The 13,245-nt window shown below is 34.9% G+C and overlaps 2 protein-coding genes across 3 annotated transcripts in view; one reads left to right on the top strand and one right to left on the bottom strand.

The window, feature by feature from the left end:
- LOC107063901 (glucose dehydrogenase [FAD, quinone]) overlaps positions 1-9,741 on the bottom strand; it is a 45,467-nt gene extending 35,726 nt beyond the window's left edge. The window contains exon 1 of the mRNA XM_089172262.1: positions 9,608-9,741. The gene's annotated coding sequence lies outside the window, so the exon portion shown is untranslated. The remainder of the gene's footprint in view (positions 1-9,607) is intronic.
- The window catches only part of LOC107063900 (kin of IRRE-like protein 1), a 304,919-nt gene that overhangs the window by 101,125 nt on the left and 190,549 nt on the right, over positions 1-13,245 (top strand). For both annotated transcript variants that reach the window (XM_015316052.2, XM_015316051.2), the window contains exon 2: positions 11,636-11,765. In XM_015316052.2, coding sequence (XP_015171538.1) covers positions 11,636-11,765 — 130 coding nt within the window. The remainder of the gene's footprint in view (positions 1-11,635; positions 11,766-13,245) is intronic.

The raw sequence follows: 13,245 nt of genomic DNA, 5'->3' as shown, positions 1-13,245 counted from the left end.
TTCGATATAAGAAACATTTCGTAATAAAATAGAATAATTTTGGTTAATAGTGACTTGAAAACGATATGGTTTACCTGACTTGCTTTGCGAGATATAATGGTGCGTATGTGCTTTGCAGCGTCAATGTCGACAGACTACCAGTGATGGTATTAGTAGTATCAAGAGAATGCAGTAATATCTTGCGTTAGCTATTGAAAGCCTCCGAGCTATCGAATAATGTATACGTCGAGCAAACGAGATAGCTGCATATATGTGTATAATAAAGCCCGAAGGCCCCCAGAACTGGAATAAAATATCTGCTATTTCCTTAAATCATTCAACGATCTTACAAAAAATGAACGGTATTCTGAAAAGAAATGAGAAATATTCCGTTCTATATTTAATCTAACATCTGTTCTGTAATCTCAAGCGTTATACAGTGTATCTATGTTTGAAGTATCTATTACGTATATAGACAACCGTTAATAACAGGCTTTTGATGATATGCACGTATCGATTCATCGATCGACCAATAAAAGCTTCACTCGATCGTGAACATTTTTTCCGGGAAAGTACTTAAATCGATTATTTGTAAGAACAATTTTTCATTGAACATATTCGCAACTAATGAATACATAGAATGTAGATGCACCAATAATACACGCTCATATACATATCGGTTACAGATATTGGACATACAAGAGGAATATGAAAGATGTTCTCTTGTCAATGATAGATTTCTATCTACGAAACGAATAGTGACATTATCTTCAACGATTGAATTAATTATTCGAAAACGTTGGATATTATTAATTATTCACTATTGTAATTAATACAGTTTATATGGACATTTCTAACCCACGGGATCGAACTTTGCTATTTACAAGTGTACTGTGCAATAGCATCGAGGTGTACAATTTGCAATAGTATTTGAATACTATTCGTATACTTATATCTATAGATACAATTTTCCTTACACATGGTAATTTCAATGTTAGGACAGAAAATAATAATTGATACGATGAAGTTTCTTTACATCGCGCTATTACACGAGTTTAAACAATTAGTATAACAAATAAGTTGGAAACGTGACGAGTGTAAGAAGGTTTTTTTTTATGGATTATTGTGTACGAACCAACAATAAAATCATTATACGATATTTTTCGTAGACTTAAACTGTCGATCGGTCATTCGGTTTCAATTCACATTCTCTCTGCTTGTCTTGTTATAAAACAAAAGGCTCACTTCGCTGGTATCTCTCGAAATTTCGTTACGTACGCATATACAGAGAGCTCGATAGTAGTACGTGCAAATATGGTAAAAGCGAACTCCTCGTCAAAAAGTATCGCGATATCAAGCGGCAAGTCGAGTTAACGCAATTTGACTGTTATCACTCGACCATAATACTGGAATAAAACTTTTCAACGATTCAACTGCTCGATGAACTCGATTGACCTCGCGCGTTGATTGAATTTGATACTTTTTTGACTTATTTTTCACAAAAATCGGAAACTGTCGGGATAACTCGTGCCTCCATCACGCGTATTCTCAACTTTATTTTAACATTTCGTCGACTTTTTTTACACACATCCTCTCTTGATCCATGTTTTTCGCACTTTTGTATGTACCGTATGTTTTCTAAGCACGAATGTAGTTTGTTAACTGTTCAAATGAAAAGATGTTGAAATCAAATGGCTATCAATTATCTCGGTATAATTCGTACACTTTTTCCTCTTTAATGTTTTCATTTCTATAAGTATATATATATAAGCAAAAAACAATACTATTAAAATAAAACTGTATAGCAAATAATAACGAAATTCATTTTTCCGTAAAATAGTTTAAAAAGAATTAAAAATCAAACAAATGGTAAATCTACATGGAAAATGGATCCGAGTCAAAATGTATAACCTATTTGTCACGATTGAAAAGAATCAGTTATTTGTCACCGTGGTCAATAACAAAGCAAATAAAACATATTGTTAATCGTTCGTAGGGGTATAATCGCAGCAGACATCGTGTTATTCTATTAGGAAATGACATTGACTTGACGTAAACTCGATTTCTTCATTACTACAGATCAGAATGCCGCTTTTCTTACGCGAATTACTTTGACCGAAGTTTGCAAACATTATTTAAAGTTTTCCAACAGCACTTCTATTTCTGTTCATCCTTCGTCCTGTCTGAATGATGTTTCTCGCTTCTTCTTCTTCTTCTTCTTCTTCTTCTTCTTCTTCTTCTTCTTCTTCTTCTTCTTCTTCTTCTTCTTCTTCTTCTTTTGGTGCACTCTTTCATCTTCTTTACTCTCCGTGTCATTTCTTAATTCAGGATTAATTCAATTTCACGCTGTCGTTCGTGTTTATTTTGCATAGCATCGATCTCGCGACAAGTTCCACGCATACCTTAGTAAAAGGGAATAAGGAAGTACTATCTCTTCGTTCTTTCTCACCCTCCTCTTCTTATAAATTTCTTTTCTGCGATTCTTTCTTTTTACTCTTTGCCAAAAAACTTTTCTGAATTTCCATTTCCTTTCGTTGCACGATTAAGGGTAAAGAGATCGTTTGATTGCACCAAAGGTGTTATCAGACATTAATGGAATTAAGCTTTTTCTATTTACTTTTATTGCTAATACAAAAATTATATTTTCTTTTTCTTCTTCTTTATTTTTCAGAATTCTTTCTAAGTAATTAAAATAAAAAATAAAAATTATTAATAATAGATTACAGAAACGTGCAAAGAATTGTTAAGCAAAAATTGCGTAAGAAATCGTGTTCAAAAAGGAAGTACCTTTGATCTTAATCGGTCAAAGGGCAACGTCTTCGAAGAGAGGCCGACGTTAGTTGTCGAGCTTTAGGCTATTGTGAGTAGCATTGTTGCGCGAACTGTATTACAGGCGGAAGTGGCTGCGTCCTACCTTCCGTTGCTCGTAATTCAGTGTCACAACGCGTCCTGTTAACCAGTCTCTCTTGCTTCCCTTGTCTTCCCTTCTAGAGAAACGACCGTCTTGCATAACTCGCGACACCGTTGAGATAATGCTAGATATTTGTAAGTATACATTTTTACGAGATATCTACATATTCAGGTACGTATACGGGCTCGCAAGGTATTTACGAGTGCAAGTAAAAATCTATATTATAATATATATAAATATATATAAAATATAAATTTATCTATATATGTTGATTTAAAAGCAAAGAAAGCGTTTTAATTTTCCGGCAGGTTCATTTCTAGATTGAACTCATCTTCGATATTATAGAGATAGGGACGATCGACAAATCTATTTTTCGGCGTTCTCTTCTCTGTCCCAGTTTCGGCGTGATTTCTTTGCTCTTTTCTTCCTTTTCTTCCTTTTAGATTTTCTCTTGGTAATTTCTCATGCGAAAGTTTCCTATCAACGACATCGGCTGTCATCGAGCAGAACTCGAGAAGAAGGAACTTTTGATAGAAACCGAAGCTCAGACAACAATGAATGCCCAGAGGGATAAAGCTGTATTAATAATTCCAGTCCGACGTCGTTACGCTTTAAACGAACGAGTCGACGTTGTCCGTCATTGGGGACCATGCAAGGGGATGCTTCTACACTGTCTTACGCCTTCCAAAAGCGGAGACGTCGGAAGTGGGATAGCTAAACGATTCCTTCTCTTCTCTGGGGACTAACCTCTCAATTAGCCTGTTTCCCAACGAACTATGACTCCCCGGCGATAAAGACGGCCTCTGAACGCTATGTTATAAATACACACAAACCTACAATATTTTCTTCTACTATTTCAATTTCTTCCTTTTACTTTCAATATACCGATAAATAACTTATATTTTTGATCCTCTTCTATCCCTACCACCAAACTTTTCACATTTTTCTCTCTTCATTACCTTAGATAGTTTTACCGATCGGCAGTAAACAAGAATTTTGGTTTAGGTTTTAATCCATTTACTTACTCACTCGCTACTATATTTTTCTAACTATAAATATTAAAAATAATTGTTACAAATCAAAACGTATAAAATTCGATATGCTCGTATATTTACTTTGAGACGTTCTGATTCGAGAAATGGTAGAATCAAACTTATCGTGATTACTTCATAAACTTATAAAATTTGTAATATTCGCTTTGCGAGTTCTATCATCCTAGAGTCCCTGCGATGTTGGTTTTACCTTCTGTTTTTTCTTCCCGTTCAATCCCATCAACTTTTTCACTCTCGTTTCCTTTCCTTCCAAGCCAGAAACTGCTTGAACTTCCTTCGTTCCAGCCAGCTTCGTTGCCACGTAGTTTCTTATTAGATGCATTATGGATTCATTTTCTTAACCGCGAAATGTATATTTTCTCTTTACCTTCACCTCTTCCGATATCGTCTACTTTCCTTCTCTCTCTTTCTTTTTCTTCTTTATAATTAAACGATAAACCGAGTTTATGTTAATTATTCATTTCTAAAAGTTTAAATTACGCACACACATAATATAAAAGTTTATTATAATATCGATCGCTTAATTAAACTTTTTTTTTTTTTTTGATGAAAGTATATAACATATCTATGTACTAAATTCCCATTGATTTACTACTTCTTCTTTGATCGTCAATCGGATCAAATTTTATAGTTTAGCTTTTTCGAACTTTCCTAGTCATCAAGGATATCGAGCAAGGATCGTAAGATGGACCATCGACTCCTAAATAGGATCGTGGTATCGTTCGAAGCTCTATCGCAACAGTCATTCTATCTTTATTATTTTTCATTCCACGACTCTTTCGATCTCATCCTAAACAAGTATAGAAAAAACTTCAGTTAATCCACTTTTTCTTCGAATTTTACGACGCTATTCCTCTTTACCCTCCTCTTTCACCTTTTTCTACTACTCTTGAAACAGTTTCCATGAACGTACTCGTAAACGTCTTAATTAATTTTATATAGACCGGCTTTATGAAGTTTTGTAGGTTAAAAAACCGCCGTAGGATTTTTTTTATTTTCTTTATATTTCTACTCTTTTATTCTTTATGATAGACGATGAATATTCTTCTTTCAAAATTTTCGAATAATATTTATTCTGTCTTTCGTCTGTTTCAATATTACTTTCGACAATTTAGACTTGTACGATTTGTTGCTAACTCAACGAACGTAAGTAAAACGTATGTATTCTCCTTCAGGAACTTTCAAAGTAAACTGTTTTCTGTTTTGCGTTAGATCGTGTAGGTACAAACCAGAGTAACGAAATTGCACCTTTAACGAACTAACTCGAATTCGATTTTGAGAATTTTGAAATAGACATATTCTAAAATAGACAAGCTGACAAGTTTCTATTATAGCCACGTAGTAGATTTAGTATATTCATAGAAAAGAGAGAATAATCTTATAAAAAAGGAATATTTCATTCATCATATAACACATTTGAAGAGCTATTTAAATGCATTCGACTAACATTATTACGTTTCGATGTTAGTTTACAACTTCTTTCATATGTTTCCGTTGATTATTCTGTAAAAATAAATGACACGTAATGACACCGCATTGCGGAAAATGAAAGCTTTCAAATGATTCTTATTTTTGTTTTTATATTTTTACAGGACAAAAAGCAGTACGTCATTTCTACGAGCTTGGTTCCTCATTTCAATGCGGAAAATATAAACGTAGGAAGATGTCGTGGGCTGGAATCGTAAAAAGAAAAAACCGAGTATTGTAGAGCAAAAATCCTTATCGTGAAATAATTCAAAGGCGTAAAACGACGTCAGGGAAGCTCGACCCTCGTAAAGACGTTGAATTTTATGAAACGTCAGAGGGATTCGGCGAAAATATGTAAATACGCGATAAAGCGTCCGATTTGGTATTTTTCGACCCTCGCTCACTTTTTCATTTTCTCTCATCCTCTAAGAAAGTTCCGAACGTGGTTGACGCTACGGCTGGTTTCACTGAATCTACCACAAATTCAAAGACAAAGACCGTTTCTGGGTGAACTTTATGAACTGCCTGGCATTTCCTGCCATCATTGTTTACTTTATCTCTCTCACTTTTCTCTCTCTCTCTCTCTCTCTCTTCTTCCTCTTCTTTCTTTTTTCTTACAAGCTTGTCGTTTCTACAACGGTTCACGTGCTATATTTAAAAAAGTTGTACGCTCATTCTTTAGCTTGGTGTAATAACAGGACATAAGATCATAATGCAAAGGAAAGAAATTGAAACTTTATTATTCTCCGTGAGAAAGCTTTTCTTTTTAAAGACAAATGACACGTTTGTGTACTTTGTAAGAGAAAGCATTAGACGATAACGCCCGAAAAATGAAATTTTATCGAACGACGGAAGACACTTATACGCACCCTATACTAAAATAAAATGTATTTTCTTTTCTATCTGCTAAAAGAATAAAGAATTTGAAAAGACAAAATCATCAAAGATAATCTTTCCATGTTGTAAAGTCAACAACGATAAAATATATTTATGTTGAAAAAAGGAACGTTGATTTTCATCGGATAGAAGGATAATGGAAACTCGAAAGACAAAGGCAATACGATGAGATCACTTGTGTTCTCTCTCGTTGGTACCATCGTTGGTGTTTCCTATTTCACGTTGAGACGTCGAGGAAATTAAGGATCTGATTAACGTGGCCTCTAATTCGTGCTATTGCGAGGTGGTACCCCGTCACTTAACACGCAAGCAATGAAGGAAAGGGAAGAGGAGGAGGTAGGAGGTAGGGGCATGAAAGGGGTGTGGTACAATGGCGGTAGACAATAGCCAGCCTGATACGCTGGGTGCAAGCAAACGGTTTGCCAAGTTGAAGAGACTTGCACCGTAGAATCGCTCGAGAATGGCAGGGGCTGCTCGGGACACTTAAATACCCCTAAATAACGGACCTACTATCCCTTCACCTCTCTCCTTCTCTCATCTCCATTCACTCGCTTTCTCTTTCTCTCTCTCTCTCTCTCTCTCCCTTTCTCATTCTCTGTCTCTCTCTCTATCTCTCTCCATTCGCACTATACGCGAGTCCATCCGAGCGTACCGACTGTGACCGTAATAGTCCGCATCTACTGGTCTCTTGCTTCGAGTTAATTCGCACCAGGTACGATCGCGCCAACGTGTTTTAATCGTCGGATCGACTGCTTGATTAAAATGAAACTGTTTCGTTCGTCTCGTCATCGTGAAAAGGTTCGTTCTCTGTTATAGACTTGTAGAACGAATGAAAGTGGGGAAGAGAGTGAGAGAGAGACAATTTCGATTGCTACGTTCGATATTCGAAAATCTGAGTCAATGAATTCGCCAATACTGAAATCTCGGTCGTCACAAAAGTGAGTAGAACTTATTGAAAGAATTCCAATGGGAGTTGAAATAGACATTCATAAATATATATTTTATAAACACTTTTATAAAATAATTTTTCCTTTATATTTATTCGATTATACGAGATATGGTTTAGTATGTATCTGATACGTAATATCGACAAGTTAAATATACAATTTTATTGAAACTATTTTCATTTTTCCACACAGACAAAAAGAGAGTTGTTGGTTATATCTTTGAAAGATGATATCTAAAATCAAGTGAAATAAATTTGTCCTTTCGCATTTAACACGCATAAAAGATTAAATTTCGATCATATAACCGATTTATAATAAAAATAGATCGATGTTTTTCATTCCTTTTTTTTTCTTTTTTTTAGTTTACGCTTTTATTCCCAGAAGTATAATTTCAATCATTCACATATATCGATCGTTTACGTTTATCGTGCATTTATTTTTGTATTCGTTGAGACCGTTTAAATGGTAGTTACACAAGTATATACATAGATTCCCTTAATAGCGTTACCTAGTACAATTTAATGGTAGCGGAACTATAAATTATATCCGTCGTATATCCTCCCCCAATGCAATTTCTCCCGTTAGTCCTCCTTTCCTATAGCTCCGACGATAATCGGAACTACACGATAACGCACGCTAACGTAGTTATCGAATTGACTTCTGCAAGTACCAACGCTAGCTTAATTGCGTTGGCACTTGGGATGATCTAACGTAGAGCATCCATATTCATGCGTAACTGATTCAAGCATAATCATGATATCGATTACATGCTTACGATCAATCTGCACCTTTGTAGATACAAGATTTATGAAATGACAGTTGATGTATCTTATTCATTGGACACAAATGTATTCTATTTTGATAACGCGGACGTCAAAACTCCTCCCATCACATCGCGTGATGTTGTGTTATGTTATATTATGTTTTGCTATGTTATGTTATGTTATGTCGCCTTCCATAACCCACTATAGAAACAACTTTCGAATCAGTTTAGCTCGTACTCTGAGACTCTTGGGAAAAATTCGTATCGACTTTGACATTTATTTTCCTTTTCCTTTATTTTCTTTTCTTCTTCTTCTTTTTCATCTTCATCTTCGTTTTCGTCTTCTTTTTTCTCTTCCGCATTTTTTTTTCTTGTCACAACTTTTATCTCTACTTTTCAAATATGATAGCAAGAAAGCAAGATACACGTTTATCGTTCAAATTGTCGTATCATTTACTTGGCGTTATTCTTTCCACGCAATCGTTGTAATGATTTCTAGCACACTAATAAATATTGTTTGAAACTACTAAAGAAAACTAGTACTTGCAAAAGTCTTTGCTCGTCTCTCGTTCAGATTTACAATTACCGTGACGTTCTAATCATGCATCTCGAACACGTGATGTATGAATTATGGTTACACGCTTGTCGTGCATTTAATGCGATAAGACCAAGCGTTTCCATTGCGTCCGTCATCCGTCCTGTTCGATATCGATATCCGAATACAATTTCGAGAACTATCATTATCGATCTTCGTTACGGGTTTAACTGTAGAAACATTAGCTGAAGTCATTCCTAAAATTAATTGATGTTGTTTATTAAGAGTACTATTCAAGTACCGAGATGTTTACCTTTCGTTTATAATAAACGAAATCAATTTCTCCCGTTTTGATTTATTTTTAGTTCAAATCAACATACTTTGAAAATATGCAATTATTAAAAGTATATTTGATTATCGATATAAGCCACTCAATTAAAATTTCATTAGGGAATACGTTCGTTTGAAATCAAAGACAATATATTCTTATGACTTATGCAATGAGAAACCTTCGTTTGTTCATTGTTAATTACAATGTGCTATATGCGTAGCATAACTCTATCTTTCCCTTTCCCACTATCTCTCTTCTATCGTGAATGCTTTCAGGAACGTTATAAATATTTGAAAGCTCAACAAACAACTAGAGTGTAGATCATTTTCGATTATCGATTTTCGTTACAGCATTCTTGCGAAATTATGCCGGTAATTGGTTCCATTTTGCGATAAAGTTCGGTGATACATCGCGTAAATTGTCTCCATAGCTATGTACGTTGTTACGACATATTTATAGCATCGCTCGTACAACTTTGTTCTATCTCTCTCTCTTCTCTCTCTCTCTCTCTCTCTCTCTCGTTCTAAACTAATTACATCGAAATTAATTTTTTACTTGTTTGCGAATCCTTCAAAAAAGATTAATATCACATGCAATGCCAACAATAAAACGTAAATTGAAATATGTAAAAATAATCGGATTTTTTCAGAACCCTTTGACAAACACATTTTTATTCGCTTGACAATTATTATCGTTCTGATAAAAAATGAAAAGAAAAAACTTACCCCGTCGTTATAGTACAAGTGGTCTTTGTCGTATTAAAGTATGCCAGAAATGTGATCACACACGTCAGGATCAACAATAAATATAAAACGATATTTCTTTTGATTTCACTGTGAGATATATAGCTAGTTAACTGTAGAATCAAGTGATAAGAGTTGTTATGCCCAGAGACTCATTAAGCGTAAGATATTTTAGAATATAATAATAAAAACTTATGATTAGATATAGCAGTGTCTGAATGTGATAAGATTTCATTGATAAATAAAAAAGTTAAATATAAAAAATAATAATACAATCTGATGATATTTACTTGTTCATCAATCGCTTATCGTTAATACTCTACTTCGTCAATACATTAATAAAATACATATTTTATTATCCAAGAATTAGTTTCATTCATGGTAAATTCACTCATATTATGTTCGTCGTAGCGCGACGTTGACGATCTGCATCCGTGACGTAGCATTGTCGATAATTTGAAATTTTCATATGTTGGATCTTTGTCGAATGTTTTGGCAGGTAACTAACTATCCTCCTCTCCCTCGTTCACCTCTCGTTGCCCGCTGATTTCAATCGATAATGAATTCATTAAATGTGTTTCGGATGCAACACGAGGCTCGTTCACCATTAGCGCGCTGGACATTTCACCCAACGCCTCGGGTCTTTGAGGGTTAATTGCGGACATGTTGCGGAATTCCATTAATCGAAACGGCTTTCAAGGCTCCTCTGGTATTTAAACTACACGTTCGCATGCTATATTCGTGGCTAATATATGGCCCTATCGCGGCTTCCCTCTTGGCCAACGTATCTGTTGAATATAAATAAGTAAACTCATTGGAATACATATTTGTCCTAAGTCGGTTAAGTTGGTAAATTTTCGTCTTTGATAACCATCTTGAAGGGAAAATTGAAAGATGTTATTTTCAAAGTCAATAACGAAAAAGGATAAAAGGAGAAAAAACAATGTAAATGCAATGTTCTTTCGCTTTACGCCATGTTTGCCTATTACTCGGACATCTTTACCTACATTGTCGTTTTCTCGTTGGCCAGCGAAAGAAAGGAAGATCAGACTATGTAACAAATCGATTTCGATCAGATGAACACTGGCTCGTTCTTTTAAATCGATCGGTAAGAAAAAGTCTGAGGGACCCGGATGGACAACATTGCTTGGACGTTCGTATCTTTGCTACTTGTTTCGTCCATCCGCCAAGGAAGGAAAACGAAGGCAGTCGACCAAATCGAATGGAAACTCGTTTCTCGGGAATAGCCTACCGGAATTTACGAAGGAATTGGCCTCCTCGTACGATCTGACCCTCGAGGTTTCCACTTGCATCTTGACCATACCGAGCTTTACCTCTTCCACTTCTTTTCCCCTTCCCTTACTTCCTTTTATACAGACGCCTTCTTCACGATCAACGTCGCACTGCGTCCGTTACAACTTCCCAATGCTGCATGGTTTTACGGTAACATCCTTGCGTTCCAAATGGTTTCATGGTAATCCTCCCCCTACTCCTCTTCCTTCTCCTACTCCTCCTCTTCTACTCTTCTTTCGATTCTCTTGTGGAAATGAAATTTCATAAGCTGCTCCTCTTAATCCTATCGTAACCCGAGCGGTTTGCGTTTTACATATCCGCCGTGGCGATCCTCATTGAATTGCAGACGCATCGGAATGCCTGGATTTCTGAAATCGAAGGACGCACAGCAAGCGTCCGCAGGAAATCCGGGTTACTCTTGTGTAAGCTTCGCCGACTACCGAATTCAGGAAATTGACTCCCGAGCTTACGCTTCCTCCCTTTATCCCACTCCTCCTTTCATCCTTTCTCTCTCTCTTTTCATCCTTATTCTTCCTCACTATAAATGTCCTTACGTACGATCACCTCAACTAGTGCTATACATACATATATTGTTTAATCTTTTATATCTCAATCATATTAAAATATATCCCTATTCTTGACTTCTATTAAAAACTTCAATTGTTTGTTTCTAACTGTCGTTATGTTTCGCAAAAAAAAGTATTTTTATTTTTACAGTTCCATTGGTCAACATCAGTGTTGTTGAAGGAAAACGAGTGGAATTACCATGTGATATTACTCCTCCAGGAGAGGACACTCTACACATGGTTTTCTGGTTTAAAGATGAAGCAGGAGTGCCACTCTATACGTAAGTATTATAATTATACTACTATATCGAAGAAATAAACTAAATGAAATACTTGCGAATAAAATAATATTAGTTTTATGTCATATTTCCCTCATAATCTTCATTTATTATTTTGAAACTATAAATAGCTGCAATTGAATTATATCCATTTTCATTAATTCAGCATATTTTGTAACATAATTTTGGCGGCAGAAAAAAATGTAAAATATATATAATAGGATTAGTCGAGAAGCCGAAGTAAAAATTTTACTTTTCCAAGGTCGACAATTTCCAACGAACTCATTCGTAAAGCTTTCTTGGTCCGCATGGTGACTAGGAAAAATGTCGAGTGCTTTAGGAATCTACGGTTCTCCGACTAATATGCAATAAACTACCCTCTTCTCGTGTGCCTCGGCCAAGATTTTCTAAAGCGCGTTACATCACTACTGCACCATGATGCGGAGAGTATATGGTGCCACCGTGCCGTTATTAAACGTACGTCACCGTACTTCCCTACGTTGCCTTTAATGCTTTTCGCCCAAAATTCCTTTTCACATTCCAAAGAACATTACCGTTTACGGTATTGCATTTATAAAATGGTTTTCTATCACTCTTTGTTCCTTATTGTTTTTTAATTCCATTGTTTTTCTTTTAATAGTTCATGAAGCTCAATTAACATCCATTATGAAATGTAAGAAATATTTTATGCTTAAACAAATTTTTATTGGCTTAAAAATTATTTTTAAAGTTCAATCAACGTTTCATCGTCATCTTATAATAACAAAATAAATGATTAAACGCACTCATTATATTTTATTATCTTCTTATAAATTTTGGTACGGACAAATGCAATGATCTTATGATTAACTATTAATCTCCTGACTCTTTGGCGTTTTTTATGATCTCTCAACGTTGATGAAAAACTAATTCAAGAGAACTTATATGAAAAGGGAATAATTTCTTAATACATTCCAGCGTTCATGCGTATGCGTAAGAAGATTACTGATAAAAAGGATGGATTTTCTTTTTATCTCATCTTCGTAATCCTTTTTTTTTCTTTTTGTAAAAAAATTACTTATGGTTTTTCTTTCTGCTTGGTATTATAAATAAGTTAATGGAGAAAAAAATAAAAATATATCAAAGGAAATCCGGTACCAAAAAATCATATATCAAAGAAATCCGGTGATTATAGAATTTAATGGTCGTCTGTTCTTACTGTACCTGTACTATGTATTGAGTCATATTAAATGTAGAAACATAATCTTTCTTGATGATTCTTTTCTTTTACCTCCAACATACTTTTATTTCTTACATTAAAAGATTTTACATGAAAAACTATAAGTACCTTTGCATGAAAAAAAATATTATTGCTAGAAGGATTTTATTTCATCATGTAGTGTCTATAAATTGCTAAATTTTCATTTTTCCTCTATCTACGAGAGAAACATACTAGCGTTACAATTGGACATAACAAATTTTTCAAACGAATACGTATAACACG

The sequence above is a fragment of the Polistes dominula genome, unplaced genomic scaffold (assembly GCF_049000335.1).
Source record: "Polistes dominula isolate Pdom_NZ unplaced genomic scaffold, Pdom_raw_medaka contig_73, whole genome shotgun sequence".
In the NCBI taxonomy this organism is placed as follows: Eukaryota; Metazoa; Arthropoda; class Insecta; order Hymenoptera; family Vespidae; genus Polistes; species Polistes dominula.
Note: the sequence above shows the minus strand (reverse complement) of the source record. Positions and strands in the feature narration are given on the sequence as shown.